Consider the following 18883-nt stretch of genomic DNA (forward strand, 5'->3'; position numbering starts at 1 on the left):
GTGCCTTTTTTGATAGTATATGCTTTTAAGCCATTCATACCAGTAAGAAAATATAAGTTTCACATCCAAATGATGTAAATCTCTTTCTTTTGGAACTTGTCTGAACTTCCTTTCATTCCCTCTCTTTGAGTGGATAATAAACCATGGCTGTGTAGCATAAATGAAGCATGGAAACACCATTCCGTGTGGTCATATTCAACCCTTATTTTGATCCCTGTCAATAAGGAGAGTCCTAAGTACTCAAGTCCAAATTTAAGGAGGGCAAGAGTCCCCAGTTTCCCACTGCCCTTCCTGCACTGAACCTGGGTAGGAAGGCAAGTGCTCTCCTGACAGAAGCCAACAATATTGTGCTGCTGCATCCTCTCTTCTTCATTACACCAAGTTGCACAGTCCCTTTTGTCCTCTTTTGTATGGTGATTTTGACAGTCAAGAAACAGTCTAATCTCTTATTATTATTGTGTACCAGCAATGCACTCAGGCAAAGGCAGTGCTTTCTCTAAAGAGTCATCAATCTAGAGAAATCATTTTGACAATTGAGTTCAAGCATAACAGCCAAAAGGCAGAGGCCTTTTAGAAGTGCCAATTTTAACAAAAACACAACCCAGCTGAGATGTGTTTCATAAGAGCATATTCAAGTACTAACAAAATAGAAAAGATAACTAATGATGAGTAACAGAAAGGAGAAACTGATGTATCTGATGGGAGAGGGAATGAGAACAGTGGAAAAATCAAAGACAACAGCTATACAATCAAAATCAGGAGGACAAGGAAAGAAAGATATAAGATCAATTAAATATGCTTATTAGAATCTCTTCCCATATTTCTGGCAGAGACTAACAGTATAAGAAAATGAGTACAGCTGTACAAGTTTGTCATTTACTTGGAGAGGCTCCTCGTGAAAAAGCTTTGTCATAGCTAATCTTTCTTCTGGAAGCTTTCTGAATAAGAGGCAGATAGAGAGTGCATTTGAATACTTGTGTAAAAAATAGTAAGGAGAACTGAATTACAGCTAATAAGGAAAGTAGTGTTCTTACAGCATGGTAATACAAATAAAGCAGTATTTTTAGAGAAATATTTCTTCTGGGAGAATGACATTTCATACCAGATACACATGTGCCATTCTTAAAAAAACCTGGGGTTTTAGCATTATGTTCTTTCGGTTAAGAGATAAAAACCAAACAGAGCCCCACTCAGTTAAGGATGAGTTTCCATTTTGAATAGAATTATGATTACAAACTCCCTAAGACATCAGGAAGATGTATTTTTTCCTTATCTAACCAGTGGGTCCCAGTGTATAAAGCCACACAATCTCTTTAGAGCCTGGCACTAAGTATGCTGGCCTCACACCCAGAGAACAATGACCTGCTGCAAAACACGATTGGACTCGAATTTGCAGAGTTACTCCCTTGTTATCACACACAGCAGCCATTCAGCATCAAAGGCACCTTCACTTAGGATTCAACAAACATTTATCTTGAAGAAGAAAATGTAAAGTACGTTAATGAGAGGTATTAAATATGCTCAACAGCTAAAATGGGAATGAAACTCTCCAGAACTTCAGAACTTTGTTCGTTATTATCAAAAGCACATAAGCACCACTTGACAAACTTTAATGTGAACATGGGGGTGGGAGGAGGTGTCACTGTGTAATTTTGTTGAGCTAAAACATTACTCTAATTTAATCAGACAAAAAAGCCCTATTTATAATTTGATTCACTATCTTTCACAAACAATTTTACTTTCCTACCTTTTCCCTTTGTTCACTTAATTGCTAGATTGTTTAAAGAATGTATGAAGATCAAAAGCTGATTTTATGGCACTTTGAGGTGTGAAAATCAAAGACCATCACAAACAAAAGATGATTTAAAAAATAGCTTTTTGCCCTCCAAAAATAAAATCTTTATTTTTAGATTGTGGGTTTGGTTTTTTTTCCCTGCTTAAATATTTGTGAATGGTGTGAACTACAAACTGTGTTAGATTCTTCAAAGCAATCACACCCACCTGATGCAAAGCACAGCAGAGGCAGGTACAGAACAGCTGCAAAATGAAGTCACAGTGCACACTGAACTGTATTGTGCCTCTTGTGTATCTCAGTGTTTTCAAATGCTGGAAGTCCTATATACAATTTATTGATGGGGCATAACACTAGATCAGAGCAGCTCAAATAAGGGGCAAAGTTTTAACCCCACTAAATCAATGGTAATCCAGTAACAGCTGCCATAGGATTTCCCTTCTTGCAATTTTATCTATTTAAAATTTTTGTCTACCTCCTTGAACATGCAGAAAAAGCACTAAATGCAGGCAGTTATGCCTGCATATTCCTCATTTCCCTGTTACCCTTTTGGGCCATGGTATTACAGTGACCTGGAGAAAGGCACATGATTTCTGTTATTGATGTTCCAGGCTCATCCCACAAGGCAGAACTCACTGGCAACAACAAATGCTTTGTTCAGTGACTGTTTACCTATATTCTGAAAATATTTATTGCATCTTTTTTTTTTTTTTAACAGTAATGTGAGGGCACTGATGGGTAGGTAAAACTAGCTCTTAACATCAGCTCTGGGGAAATACTGTCCTGAGTAAATCAGGCAAAAGTTTTTACACAGAAACAAATGTGTGAACAAATCAATGTTTTTCACATGAAATGGAAAACAAAACAATTGATTTCCTAGAAACACCAATAACATATCTTTGACAGACTTCAGTGTCAAGTACCTACTTCAACTGGTGCAGAGCAGTCCAGCGAATGCTGCTTTTGAAATTCAGTGCTTCCAAAACTGATAACAGAGGGCCAAGTCCCACTGGGGGACTAAGCCTACAAGAAGCTGAATCTCTGATCAGAGAAACATTTTGTAAACACTTACAACTACTTTCCCACCTGGAGGACACTGAGCAAGCAGAATGAAAGTGCTGCATGACAGCTGGCTGCCTGAGGCCTCCCTCCATCATGGGGAGAAAAACAAAGCCAGGATTTTTGCACACATATATCCTGCAGCTCATGTCGGTAAGAATCAAACAGGAAAAGAAAGGAATTTAACCTCCCCCCACCCCCAACCAGATAATATTTCCCTTCTCTTGGAGTAAGGAGACCCATAAACTATAAATCTGTGTACTGGGATGCTGTGGGATTGAGCAGTAATTGGGCACTTACAAAGTGTAAGAATAGGGATGCAATGAAAAAGTGAATACAGAGCTCAACTTGGTAGCAGAAATAGCATCTGCAAAATATATGGATTAGAGGAAGATCTCTCAAAGATAGCAGAAACTTTTCAAAATAATGTCAGTCTGACCTGAGCAGGATGCTAGCCAAATAGAGGGATATAAACTTTCCTTTGTAAGTCTTAGCTATGAATGTGAATTTTATGTGGGTTGACAGGGAATTTTTGACTGTATCAACTACTAGAAAAACCTATTTACTGCTGATATGATAGACTATATTTCTTCATATCCTATTTTTCTTGCAATCCAGCTAAATCACCTTATTTCTTTATGTTAGAAATATATATTTACTTGCTTCTTCCACCAAAAAAAGTGTTTTATCTAAATGAAGCTGCTTACCTTCCACTAAAAGTGAGATTTTTTTTCAGCCTGAAGAGAAATATCTTTGTAAAAAAAATGTCTTGTAATAGCTTTTATACCATAGTATTATTTCCAGTTAATAGCAGCCTTGTAAGTAGATATACCAAAAAAATGAAAATAAAGGTAATTGTGTTTTATTCATTTGCAATTTGCATGCATTCCAGTTGAACAAAAAATTTAAAGCAATTAAATAAAGTTAGGATTTAGCTTTTGCATCACACTGTGCTTGATTCAAATATTTTAGCCTAAACCATTTTTTAGGAACAAACACCATGGAAAAATTAATAGCATATTCAAATATTGGTGATATCCCAAGCATTGCATTTCAGGAACACAATACTAATTTTAATTAGAATTTGCATTTGAGAGATATTTTGCTCAAACTGTATGATTTCATGCAATTTTCTATCAATGATTCATGATAAAAGGAAAGCCAAAGGTTATATGTATATTGGTCATTATACAAGGAAAGAAAGCATGCTTAAATCATGTTAGTTGCATGTCAGAAAACAACAACCCATTCTGAAACTACTGAAAATATACAGTATTTTCCATCTGTAGGATAGATATCATCTGTCACAGGATACAGGAAAGCAAGAAGAATGACTCACAAACATGCAGCAGCTACCTTTTATAAGAATTCTGCATATATGCTAAACAGTGCTGTTACAAAAATGTGTATTTTAAAATACTGTTGAGAATTAAAGTCAGTTAAAGGTTCAGTTAGAGGAAAATCAGAATAATTGCAAAACTATGTATGACAAAAAAAAATCAAACAAAACTTCAAAACAAACAAAACCTCAAGCAAAACAACACAAAACTTGCTCAATTTCTCATCTATGTGTGGTTTTCATTTTGAAACTCAAATAAACTGTCTTGCCTTACCTGCCACTCATACAGGAAAACCAGTGTTACACAATGAAGGGGATGTAAGGTGCTAAACAAATAATCCAGCCCAAATCATGACATGAAAAGTCAAAAATGAAAAAAAGAAATCAATCCACAGGGTGACTCAGTCACTTGGATGGACATCATGGATATGAACTTAAATGGCATAAAAGGCAAGGGGCTATTTTTGACCCTGATTTTCTAGTATCTGAAATTTTGTAAAGTTTAACCATGGTACATGACATCAACAACTTCAAAGGCTGCATTTATGCAAATGAGATTTGTTAAGAAGAAAGCTGCTCCTTAAAAGCCTTTTTAATGCAAAAAATATGATGGAATATCTGGATAATTACTTGCCTTTATCGCCATTTGGGACACAGTTTTGCAATGAAAGTATAAATATCAAATTAATGTAGATTTTTAAATAGTCTTTAATGAGGAAGTGCAGGTGCTATTAGAGCACTACAGTGGATTTTTGGTGCTGCAATACCATATCATGTAGCCTTAGTCTAAGAGAAATCCTGCATGCCTCATCCCTGGAAGTGCTCAAGGCCAGGTTGGACAGGGCTTGGAGCAGCCTGCTCCAGTGGAAGTTGTCCCTGCCCATGGCAGCAGGAGTTGAACTAGATGATCTTCAGAGATCCCTCCCAAACCAACCCATTCTGTGATTCTATAGCAAATAAAATGCTCCTGGTATGTACAAATGCTCTGACTTCAAGTGGGTTTTTAAAAAGATAAGATCAAAAGGTTAAAAGAGATCTACAGAGACTGCCAAGGGACTCCACAACACCCTACAAAGGCATATCCAGGTCTTCTAATTTCTGTCCTGTATTTGCCCACCCCACTCCTAAAGGCTTACACTGACAAAGTGTCTGGAACGTCAGAGATTATCTATTGCAGAACTACACTACTAATATCATTATAATTTATTAATTTTCATTGTATCACCTGAATGTTCTTTGCTGCAACATGGGCACTTCATTCCTCATCCTTTCTACAACAGATCCTGATAAATGCATTATTCCATTCCCCACCTTCAAGGCTTTTATCACACCTCTCCATGATCTTTTATGCTATGAAACTATAAACAGACACACTTTCCCACCTCTTTCCTCTGAACATTTCCAAATGTTAACAGACTTTTTGAACTGTTGTGTCTAAGCTGTCCATGATCTCCACTTAAGGCCATACTCAGGAAAGGACAAGAATTAGATGCCTTAGAGTTACATATGCAAGCCAGAAATATATTCCTTAATTTGTAACTAGATTGCTGTTGACTTATATTCAGCTTGTGAACTTTTCTAAGCCATTGATCAGCTCTGAGGAATTGTAGCACAGTCAGCTTTTTCTTCCTGCTGTTTCTGTGAAGATGATTATTTCTACCAGATTATTTCTAAAACTTGCTTTCACCAGTATGGATATTGCTTCCAATTTCTAAAAGCTGTTTTGAAGCCTGATCCTGCTTGCAACACACTCCTGACCCAGCTGCTCGTATGCAAATTGATGAGATGTAATCTCCAACTGCAGGACTTAGGTCATTAAAAAACACAGATGAGTTCTGGAGCTAGGACAAAGCTTTGAAGGGGCTAATGCAGATAACTACAGTCCACACATAGTTAATCCCTCATTTCACTGATAAAGAACATCTGATTATGGGGTTTTGACCACTTTTGCACCTACTCCACAGCTATGTAATCATGACAATGCTTCCTTGCCTTCCCTATTAAAGTATCCTGGGATAGACTTTTTATAGTCTTTATAATGGCCAGCTGTACAAGCACCAGATGTTTTCTCCTCCATTCAAAAGGACTTTTATCCTACCTTGGAAGAAAAGCATATTCCTTTTGTGTGATTTGGTTAACGAAGAGAACATCCAGGCTTTTAATCTTTTTTTATTTTTTCATAGATGCTTACAAACAGCTTCACTTTTATTGACGGACGTTTCTGGGAACTCACTGACTAATTCTCTGGCTCCTCTTTTCCTCCCTTTCCACTGAGATGATTTATGTCCATCGTTTTCTGTAAGCTGACAGCACACTGGATGCTCTAATCAGAGATGGACATTTTGTGCATGGGTGATTTAGTCATTAACAACGTGGACTTGCTTTCCATGTGAATGTGGAAAGGGACAAGTTCATTATATTATACTTACTAATATATATTATATTATATTATATTATATTATATTATATTATATTATATTATATTATCTTTTATATACATAATTTATATATTATACTGAATGTTATTACTGGACACTGTTAAGGTATTAAGTAAAAACCTGGGTCACACATGCAGGGATACAGTATTTTTCTAACATGCATGTTCCCACTCTTCTGGAAGTATTATTCCTTAACTTTATGAAGACAAAATTATTATGGTAGGCAAAAAGCAGTGTAGGATCAGTATTGTGCATCATTAACTTATTCAGAAAGCATAAAACCCTAAGAAATGGGTGATTGATTTTAATTAAGATGAAAATCAAACACATACAAGATATTTCATACATTCATAATGTATTTTAGCAAATATTGAAATATGTATGAAATTTAACACATTAAAGTAACAGACTGTATTTCACATGTCTGTATCTCTTCACCCAGAAAAAATTAGGAGAAAGATTTAGTGTCCATTTCACTCTTTTTTCCTGCCTAAATGAACAGAAACCTAAATAAGTAGTCTAGGGACAAAGGGTCATTACAGATTAAAGAAAAGAGTCATCAAAGCCCCCCAATTAATACCAGCAGAATTTTTAATGAAAACTGTATCACCACAAATTGTACAACTGTTTGTGTGCCACAGGTGAGGAACTGATGGCTCAGGCAGTGAAAGAATTGGCAAAAAGGCACCTACCACACCAGAAAGGAAAGGACCGACTTCCAAAGCCAAACTTCTGCAGCTGGAAATTTGTATTTCCCTGCCTCCCTTAGTACTTCTGACCATGGCTGCACAAATATAAAAGTCTAAGAAGCTACAGCTATATAAGTCTATGATAAGTCTTAATTCACTGGGATTTTCAAAATGTATGTGAAGCAGAAAAAAAACCATAACAAGCTCAAGCTACAAGATTCATTGTGGTTTCAGTTTTGCTAATTGCATGTGGGTCAATTGACTGCCAAAGCAGTCTGGGCTAATTTACTATGTCACAATTTAACTGCTGTGGTGCACTCAATCCAATGAATCCCAAACAAAGTGTCAAATTATATTCTGTTCTCCAAAATTTACTTGTGTAAAAATTGAATGGCATGGATAAAAATAATCATCTGTTGAGATATTCAAATTCCCTATATTACTTTTGCTACTATACAACTGCACTAAAATAGCATTACATTAATTTTAATTAAGTTTTGCATTTCAAAGCATTTTTTCCACACATAGTATGTTTTTATGCAACTTCTGTCAATACTTGAAGATAAAAGGAAAGCCAAAGGTTATATGTTAATTATTAATTATCTGTTGAAAATAGTATAATGAGCTTGGTTTATACCAGGTCACACTAACTCTCAACTATTGTTTGTGAACTGCTGGAGCAATAAAAAATACAGTTCCAGGAAGGATAAATATTGTGTTATTAGGTCCTTGAAAAAGAGTAGTTATTCTTTTTGTAGGCTGTCATGTACCCATGGGTTTGTTTAAAGTTCTATTTGATTGTGGGGTTTTTGGTTTTTTGAGTTTTTTGGGGTTTTTTTTGGTTATTGGATTTTTTGTCAGGGGTGGGGAGGGTGTTGCTGGCTTTTTTTCCCCCAGTCTAACCTTTCACAGGTGTTGGCAAGTTCCTCCAGAAATAAGTATACTATGCAATTCCTGTCACCATGACCCTGCTATTCTTTTGTCTTCTATCCAGAAAGGGGAAGAAGCCTTGAAGGTGCCCAGATGAAGTGCGCAGCTCAAGAGGGATGACCCCAAGGAATGTTTGTGTGTACAAACATCTACAGGGAGTAGAGAAGTCCCCCATGGAATTTGTTGATAGCAGCAACACTGACACTCACAGCAGTGAGCACAATCTGCTGAAAGAGTGAACCAATTAATAGTGCAGGCACGGAAAAAATCAGTTGGTGAACTTATTTAATTTCCAGCTGCATTGATCTTTGCATCTGCTTTGCATTGATTATTAAAGCTCTAACTTTAGCAGGGGGTCATCCACACAGGAGAAACTTCAGTGCCTCCAAAATGTTTTTGAAGAAAGAAACAATTAGTCTGTATATTATCAACACTAACTTTAAGAGATAAAAAGGTGGATGTGCTTATTTTAGAAGGCAGCTACTATCCATACTGGGCAAAGTGAAATGCAAACACTTTGGAAGAGATTCAGGAATTATATGAATCCCACCTTACTGCTACTCAATTGCACACATATGTAAATGTACCTAAAAATCAGCCCTGAAAAAAAAAAAAATCACGTATTTGCAAGGAAATGGATGTTTGTAGAAGCAGCAGCAAATGTTCCATAAACTACAAGCAATAAAAGTTATTGTTTGCATGATTTAATGTAATTTTTAGAATACATGACTAGCATTCAACTGTAAATAAACAAAACTTTAGGTAGAAAGGAAGAGCAGAGTAATAGAGGGGAACTATGTCTTCTAGGCTTGGATTTTTAGTTATTTCCTTGCTCTTTGGAGGAAGGACAGTTCAGACTTAGTTTCTTTTATGCTTCTCCCATTGCAGGTGACTCACCTAGGCCAAAGTTGCCCACCCAGTGCAAATAAAATTTCTGGAAACTCTGAGAAAAGCAATGGAGTATCTACAGAGGAGTATTTGCATTTTTCTCTTGAAGATCTCTTACTGTAAATTGACAAACCTTTTCATTCTCTCTTCATATCAGTTCTTGCAACACTTCTGCTGTTTGCAGCTAAATGCAGGGCTTTGAGAAAGAGAACGTTTCTTTGTGTTTTAATAGAGAAAAAAAATTGATGCTATGCTGCAAAGACAGAGGAAATACAAACATAAAGAAGAGTCTCACCACTTTGGGGCAATATTCAACACCTGCTCTTTCTTTTTTTTAGGAGACAGAAATGAATCATCTACTTTGGTGCAATCCTCTTTATTTACAAAGAACACATCCACCATCCTCATTCCTTTAGCACTGTGGAAACCAATTCAAATTACTTTTCTTGTCATAAATTCTAAAGGAGTTATCTGGCTTCTTCCCAGGGTCCCACTAAGGACTGCCTTTCTCATTGTCTGCTGCTTTTTGCTGACAGCTAGTTTGCTACAAATTCTGCTAATGCTCCTATGTTTACAACCAGTCCCATGGAAAACTCTCAGACCATGTAGCTCAGAGCACCCCCAGGCTCTGCCAAGTGGCCACTTGCCCCAGGTAGTCTTTTTCATTTGGGCCAGTTCCCTCTCTCTCAAAAATAACCTTAATTTTACCTTCCTGTTGCCTTGAGAACTTACCCCAGTAGACTTGCAAGAGTTAACCAGAGAGCAGGACTCTATATCACCATTATAAAATTAGCATTATCTCCAGAAGCATTTTATATTCATATTTAGAAAGCTCAACTTTGATAATAAATTCTACTGAACAGAATATCACAACTATTAATTTTAAAGTACTGTTATCAGCACTAAAAACTACATGCAAGCTTCCTTTCTATGCATATCCCAGGAACCACATATAATGAAACTAATTTATTTTGATTATTGCCTTTTGGGAATCTTCAGGCTAACTCCACTACACAAATGTAAGAAAGAACTTCGGTTATTATGTTAAGAAAAGCAAATAATTTTCTTCTCCTGGTCATAAGTACATATAATAAAACACCTACTTGGTTTCTTTCCATTAATTTATTTTTTTTTTATTAAAGAACTCACAATTTTAATTTTAAAATCGGAATTGTTGTCTGTTATCTTCTTTACCTTCAGAATTTTTGTGGAATAAAGAAACAGATTTGTTAGCAAGCTTTCACAAATACTTTGTATCAGCTTTGCTTAATTCACTCCCCAACAGAAATTTTTTCAATATAATATTGAGTCTGTCACTGGCACCATTTAATACTTCTTTATACAGAGAAGAAGCATGTTGTGAGCATTACTAATATAAGAATTAATCACATGCTTACTTGTATGAAATGACAGTATTATAAATACAACCTCAATTTTACAAAATGAAAGCAAAGAAAGTGAAGAATAACTCTCAGTATGGGAGATTTGACTCAATGGGTTATTTGTATTGTTAACAAGAAGTCAGGTCCCCACAAGTATCAGAGTATAAAGAGTGAACACTGTGAAAATTGGGCAGGATAAATTGTCATTTGGAAGTGCCTTTTATACTGACTGCAGAGGGAGTCCTGAGAAAAGATCTAGTGTCAGCTAGCCAGGCATATTGCTTGAAAGGTTCATTCAGAGAGGAACCTAAACTTTAGATTGGAGAGAATGCAGAAAACATCAACCTAAAATAAATGTCCCAGTTATCCTCAGTAAAACTAGATCCACAGCTGAAATACGCAGTCATAGCTCTACTGACTTCAGAGGAGCCTGAGCAATATAACAAGTTGAGATTCTGGTCCTATGAATAGCTCCTTTGACTTCAGTAGGATTACTCACACAGCCCATGAGTAACTACATACAGATGTGCAAGATATTTGCTAAGCAACGGACAAGAAGATAGCAAAAAAAGAAAAATTATCTGTGAGCTTAACAACTTTTAAACATAAACTATATAATCCTGTAGACACCTACACACATGAATACTATTACACACTGCGGTACATTAATTATGCATGTCAATATTTCTTGGTTTGCTTACATCTGCTGTTGTTGGTTCCTTGCTCACCCTGAAACACAAAGTATTGCTTTTGTTCCTTCAAAAGCTGTTTTTCAAGAATACACCATATTCTCTGTGTTTTAGTATTGCCAAAGTAAATGTGTTGCATCCCATAAGCAATATCATATACACCAAAAGCCATTACTGTCTTTTTTAAAATGAATACTTTAAAGTGTTGTCATTTGAATAGATAGCAAAGAGCTTGAGCTGAAATGCTCATATTCTCTACATTCATTAGTGCTATTGACATAACTGAACTTCTTTGTTCTTATTAGAGTTACCATAGAAATGAGCCTAAAGCTATTACATGAATTGTTACTGCTATTAAGAAGTAGTCTACTTCAGTTTCATTTGTCTATTTGTAAGAATTTCTGAATATTTAAGAGAATAAAACTACCTTGGTAACAAAATCAAGGCAGAAAGGTGGAGGGTTTTTTAAACAAACATAAGCATATTTAATAAACAGAAGCAATAGCTTGAGTGGCACCCACACACTGTGTGAAGCAAGCATTTTCAACAGTTCTATGTTTTTATGTTTGTATATGCTATTCTTTAAGACAGGCAAATGGTGCACAGCTGACTGTATAATGAGAAGCTATATATAAATGATATTAACCTTTAAAGTTAGGCAAGCACTTTACACACACAATCCATGATTTCAAGCATTTTTTACCTAAAAGTGCAATCATGCATTACTTCCTCATTGCTCAAGAGCTTTACAGTGTATTACATGAGGAAATAAGAATCTAAGTAATTTTAAAGAGATGTACTCTCTTTCTGGTGTGTAATTAAAATAATGTATAAAAAAGCTATTTACATTTTTTAAAAAGTACAAATCTATTTAAACTAATTGACTGATCCAATATATACAAATGAGTATTTCAGAAAAGATATAGAGAATATATTTTTATGATCAAGGTGGTGAAACCTCCATGTCTGGGAACACTCAAGTTTAAGCTGGATGAAGCTCTGAGCAGCCTGCTCTGGTTGCTCATTGCAGGAGGGTGGGACTGCATGACCTTCAAAGGTCCTTCCCAACTCAAACGATTCTATGTTTCTACAATTCTAGATAGCAACACATGACACATTGGCACACGTCTTTTGCATGTCTGAGTGAAAGCGAGAGGTACTTTATGTACATAAGTGATTACAGGCTTTTGGATTAAAAGTAACAATTCTTTAAAACATCAGAGGGGACCAAAAGTACAAAAGGTGCACAAAAGGAAATCTGAGCAGCAACTGGTTTTCCTTAGGAAGGGCAAATGCTTCGCTAAAATAACTCAACTAGAACCTTTTTGGTTTATAATCCCATCTGTGTGAGTTTGTTAGTGACCTCAGTGTAATCTTGTCACCAAAAAGAAAAGTTCAATGCACTATTAACAAGAAATCATTTGGATGCAGATTTTATCAGCAGTGTGATGCCTTTCAATCAGAAGTTCATGAGACAAAACCTTTGAGCCACTACAAATCTGGCCAGCAACCTACCAAGTTTTCAGTAAAATTATCTATGAACAGATTGTCTTGTACCAATTCTGAGCAGAAGACTGAATGAATGTTCTACATATGAAACATGCAGAGAAAACAAATAATATTCTCTTCATATTTCTTATTTGGCAAATCTGGGTGATAGATCATTTTTTGTATAAAGGAGGAAAACAGTCAGATTGGAGCTTCATGGATGGGCTCTTGTGTGAATTTAGGGTATAAAATGCAAGTGGGCCAACAAATCATTTGGGAGAAAATGACAGCTTTTGGTTTTTCATCCAGTGAACTAGAAAGTCAAATTTTACGGAGAAAGGTGCTAGTATAAAGATTTGTGAGCCTTTGGAGTAAAAAAGAAGGATAAGAGAGATTAGAACCAAGAATACATATCTGATCCTTTAACATAGTGTAAGACTCCTAAAAAGTGCTCTGCTTTTCCTAAACCTTGCAATATTTAGGAACTCCTTTATTTGATATGCAAGCATATCTTTCCCTTTTTCTAATCCTGCATCAATTTCCATACTCACCTGTAAATGTTATCTTGCTCTGTCATGAATGTTCCAAAATCCTTCTGTTTTGTTTTTGTTTTCTTGGGACTTTGATTTGTTTGGGTTTTTTTTTGTTTTTTGGTTTTTTTTTAATCAAGATACTGCTATAAGAATTATAGTTTGGAAATCATCTCATTGTATTCTGTATTATTCTTTTCAAGGATCCAGCTCCCTGAGATGAGCAATATTCCACTATCTTACTTCAGCCCTTCTTAAAAACTTTTTTTTAAAAATGCCACAAGTCCATGGGAGGGATGGGTGGTGGAAGGTGTCAAGGGATGCCAGACAGGAGGTTGTTCATGTTCTCCTGCTCAAAGTTTCACTGATCTTTTTGGAACTATAAAATAAAAGAATGATACTTTCCATCTTCCCTCAATGCAGAATGTGAATAACTTTGATGGTATAAGGTAAGACAGTGTCTGCTGTCCCTTGCCCTTTCAGAAGGCAGGAGAGAAGAAGAGAAGCTCATCCAGGAGTTAAAGTATAAATATAGAGTTCAAAAACCTGAGATAAAACATATCTTAAGAGACAGCAATGTAGGTTAAAAAAAAAATATGAACCAAAATTTTGTTATGAGAAAAAAAAATTTACCAAAGCTCAAGGTCTTAACTTATTTCAAGTAAATTATTTCAAGTAAATAAACTGACCAATAGATATGGACAAAGGAAGCTAAATTCAGCATAGAAAAACATCAGTTAAAGTATTTTGGAAGACACTTATTTATCCATTTTCATATACATACAATGTAACAGTTTCTCACATGTACCTATGATAGAATCTAAATTTAAACTGCTCAGCAAGACATGGGCAGTGCTCTGAGCACTGTAAAGCAAGTATTTGTTGAATGAGCAATGAATTAGAAAAGAAACTGGAGGGAAAATTTCTAAATTAGTGGGATAACTGAGACACTCCTTCTTCACAATGCAAACAACTTGCTCCTGCTTTGTACTGGATTGAGGCCATGCTATGTTCAATTTGGAATCAATAACGTTCCAATTTAGCCCAGCATTGAAGTCAGAGGGCAGAACAAGACAAGGTTCTGAATTTTCAGCTACACATAGGGCTCTACAAATCTTAAAAAAAATTATTGGCTTACCTCAAGAGCCTGATAAAATGCATTACTAAAAGATGACAAGAACTGGATGTTAATGTTCCTCCTCCTTCAGAGGAATGAAAATCAGGAGGAACAATAAAAGGATGCACAGCTTTTAACAGCAAGCTTTTCTGTATTTGTTTGTGTTCTTGTTTTATTTCTATTAATGTAGTTTGGGTCCATATTGAAGGTAACATCTAAAGAGTCAAACATTCCTGTCTTTAAAGAATGATGAAAGAGATGAAAACCTCATCTGCCAAATGGGCTCTAAAGTAGATACTTCAGAAATCTTTTCAACAGTAGATTGTGTGCTATTCATACAATTTATTTGCAACACTTAATTGCAAAATCTTATATGTTACATATAAAAAGAAGTTTTCTAGCTAGATTAAAGGAAAATATTGCACGGAATGTAATCAAAAACTTGTACTTGACATGGACTGCACCTGGTGGTCAGGAGAAGATTGAAAATAAAGGAGATTTCATTCAGCATTTACAATTCATAATGCTAGTGAACTCTAGCTACAAGAGAAAACCAAGTTTCTCTAGTGGTACTCAAGGAAAGCCAAGATTCTGAACCAACCATGAAGCTCTGACTTCTAATCTAGTTACCAAGTATGTCCTTCTCTCTTGCCCTTCTGAAGAAGCTGGTTGATGTTTATGTTGCATTTATCAAAGAGCTTATTGTAGCTTTCATAACAGTCTTAGAAGTACTTTTGATTACATTAGGAAAATAAATCTTGGAAAAGTTCAGAAACTTTTTGTATGAGAATGTTTTCATTACCAAATGATGCCAAAAGACCACATTAGAAATATTATATTTCAAAAATCTAGGAGAACAATCACAGAACACAGACCAGACCCTCTAGATCTGGAAAGATGGGTAGATTCATATTTGTTCTTAAAAACATCAATAAACCAACCTCATTAACATGAGAAATTAAATCAATGAACTACTACATTCTATCACAGCAGTTTTGCACAGAACTATCAAAGTATTGAGACAAATTTTAATGAAATAATATTAAGTTGAATAATGTAGTTTACAGTAACTTTCATCTATATTTTGCAAGTAATAAGAAATATGTGAGAATTTACCTTCAGAAAATTTTTAACAATGTTCATATGAATAAAAATAAAAAAGGTACCAAAAGGAAACAAGTATCAATAACGTACATTTTCCTTTGTAGCACCACTTGAAGCTAAACCTTGGCATTAGCACATTATAATTTCAGTGAAGGAAAATTATAAGTGCTAGTTACCTGGCACTTTTAAAGCATATATAAATTCACTTTAGATCAACAGTAAAAAAGTTATTTAAACATTCATAGTGCCAAAAGAAAAAAAATCATTAAGTAGACCAAAGCTTGTCTTTAAAATAAACCCTCAAGATTATAGTACATTAAGAAAGTGCTTTATCCAAAAATCATCAAGATTAGAAGATTCAAGAAGGGAAAACATCACTGTCTACAAATTTTATACCTCATTTATGAGACCAAATGAAATATCACAACTATCTATACAATCATATACATGTAGTAGCATAGATAAAGTTTAACCTCATTTAAGTGTAATTAATTGTTAAGCAGGTAAGAACAAAGATTTAGCCCACATTTTTCAACATAGCTGTAAGAATTTAGACCACAAAAGAATAAGGTGATTCTATGTTTGAATATTTACTGAAGATTTTAAGCGTGCCACAGGTTTAATGATGAAACTACTGATTCTAATAGAGACAATTTTGCTCCTTTGAGGGGAGGCTCAGATTGGATATTAGGAAACATTTATCTACAGCGAAGGTGGTCAAGCAGTGGAACAGACTTCCTTGCAAGGGGTCAGTGCCCCAACCTCATCAGTGTACAAGAAATTATTATTTATTTGGACAATACTCTTAATAATATGGTTTAACCTTTGGTCAGCCCTGAAGTGGTCAGGCTGAATAATTCTTTGTAGGATCCTTTCAACTGAAATATTCTATTCAATTCTATTCTAATATGACACCATAAGGAAATTTTACCTTTCTGCAGCCTAGTGCTGTAATTCCTTTAATTTTTGTTAGGAGAAAGAAATAAATTTTTCTTCTTCAGCATAAAAAAGTCAAGGATATAAAATGGGTATTTAAATTGCATATACAGGAGAAAGGGGAGGAGTGATTGTACATCAAAGTTCTCAACTTATTCTGAAAGATAAAGCTACTACAATAATCTTAAAGTTATTGATACCTCTCTCCGTCGAGAAGCCCAACAGGTTTGTTTGATTTTCCAAACGACAGCAGCTACCAGCAGTAAGGATAAGAAACAACTGCAATTACAAAAGAAAAAAAATAATAATTGTAACTTCTGAAAAGCTTATGTCTTTAGGGTACCAGAGGTAATAAAAAGGCATTCTAGCATGGAAAAATAAACCCCAAAAATTGTGGAAAACTAAACTCTACCAGAATTACAGAGTCAACCATCCACTTTCAAAGTCAAAAGCAAATGCACATCACTTGCTCTGGTTTTCTCCTGGAAATGTTCCCATTAGAATGGGATAAGCTTCAATACAACCTTCCACGTACCCACAACAGTCTCAACAAATATGCACTGCCTGGCCCACGTTCAGTAGATGGAAAAAGAGGATGAAGTATAGCAAAAAAAAAAAAAAAAATGATAGCAATTTATATTTCTCTCACTTGGTAAATTCTGAGTAATTTCCTGGGATGCAGGCAGGGTAACTACACAAGGAATATAATTAGTTTGAGGAGCTGGGTTTGCACAGTGACAATAGGTCTGTGTTATCTTACTGAGTATTTCCATGGGTAATTGCCCAGGGAAAACATCTCCAAGGACATCACCACATTACAGTTCCAAAGACACAACAGAAGAAGAAAAAAAAAAAAAAGAAAATTAAACACCTGCAGTGCACAATCAGAGCATACACCTTCTCTCTTGCTTCAGTATCTTTGTATTGTAACATTTAATCCATAAAGTATTTTAGTAGAAAGATCATTGAACTCAACCACTTTTAGTGTGTTTCTGGATATTGAAAAAAGGCTTCTCAAGTTGGCACTTGTAATTACTCAGAAGATCTTTCAAATTTTTAGACAGCTTTTTAATATAAGTATCTGGATTTACTAATTGTGTGAAGAACTTTCATACCATGTTAGCTCTTCTACCATACAAAGTGGTTTCAATTAATCTAATACCAACAACTGAATTAACTACTAGACATCTACAATTTTTCTTTTCTGCCAAAAAAGCTTCAAAATATATTCTTTAATACAGGAAATAGCAAGATTTCTGGAAGTAGAATAGTTCAGAGTAGTGTGCATAGGTGCGAAGTAACATCAAAGTCTTCCTTTAAAAGCAAGAACAAGTGACTGTAAATTCACAATTGGTTGTCTAGAGAATAGCAGGACTAAAAAACCCCCACTGACCACCAGAATAAATTCAGTTTTGCAGAAACATCTTTAAGGTTTTTAAGTCAAGAAGGACTTATAAATAATATTTCCCAGAAATGTTTCCCCTCCTCTGCACTGCACTGTCCAGCTGGTACCTGCAACAGATGCTTTAGGGCAGCATCAGGGAACTGACGTGCTGCTAGGGATTGGGATGCTGTGCATGAGCTAAGGGAAAGCCATCTCACTCTTCTCCTCCTCTACAGTCCTTCCAAAATCCACTAAATTAGAGAAACAACAGCAACTCTGTTTGCAATTTTTAGCTCAGTGCTCCTGGAATTTAGAAAAGGTTAATACATGCAAGGGAGCTGGACATAAGAAATTAAGAGAGCCTTGCACTGTGTGACTGATTTATTATGACCAGGAAGAGAATCTCTGCCCTTAGAAAATTCTGTCCTTCATATTTTTTCATTTCTTGAACAGTTCTCTTAAGTTAGCAGAATAAAAAATATTCAGTGTTCTGGCTGAAAGACTTCAGACAAATGGATTCTGTGCTCTGTACGTCAGTGGAGTGGGTCACACTGAATTTTCTTGTCATCAGTCAAAACATCAATTACTCGCAAAGCTAAAATCAGAAACTAATGTCTTAAAGACACACCCATAAAATACTAGAAACAATTGGAAGTTACAACATTGATAATGTTACTTTTGTATAATCTTGGCAAGTAAATATTCTATTTTTTCCTCTTTTTTTTTTTTTTAAGAGGGGGGTTTCTTAGGGGGTGAATCAAAATTCATGCTAAAGAATGAAAGAAAGAGATGAAAAAGAAAGAGATGGAAAGAGAAGGAAGAAAGAGATGGAAAATAGATTTTATGAAATTAACCTAGTTCCAAGCTGTGGTGAGATAACATCCTTGCTTTATGTAGGGCAATAAAAATTAAAGCTGACTGCAAAGGATCTCACAATACAGAGTGACTTGGCAATAAAATAAGAGAATGAAATTCAGTGACAATGAACTGAAGGCAATGTGCACAAGAAAAAAACAAAACACCACAACTAGCTACAAATACACGATAGGTTCTAAATTAGCAATTACCACTCAAGAGAATGATCTTGAAGTCACTGCAGATAGTTCTTTGAACATATC

At 35.3% G+C, this 18883-nt stretch overlaps 1 protein-coding gene across 4 annotated transcripts in view; it reads right to left on the minus strand.

Moving 5' to 3' along the window:
- Nucleotides 1-18883, minus strand: part of ATRNL1 (attractin like 1) — a 433970-nt gene that overhangs the window by 186332 nt on the left and 228755 nt on the right. For all 4 annotated transcript variants that reach the window (XM_041461314.1, XM_041461315.1, XM_041461313.1 and 1 more), the window contains exon 26: nucleotides 16582-16660. In XM_041461314.1, the coding sequence (XP_041317248.1) occupies nucleotides 16582-16660 (79 nt within the window). The remainder of the gene's footprint in view (nucleotides 1-16581; nucleotides 16661-18883) is intronic.

This window comes from Pyrgilauda ruficollis, unplaced genomic scaffold, assembly GCF_017590135.1.
Source record: "Pyrgilauda ruficollis isolate IOZ18807 unplaced genomic scaffold, ASM1759013v1 scaffold15, whole genome shotgun sequence".
NCBI classification, from domain to species: domain Eukaryota; kingdom Metazoa; phylum Chordata; class Aves; order Passeriformes; family Passeridae; genus Pyrgilauda; species Pyrgilauda ruficollis.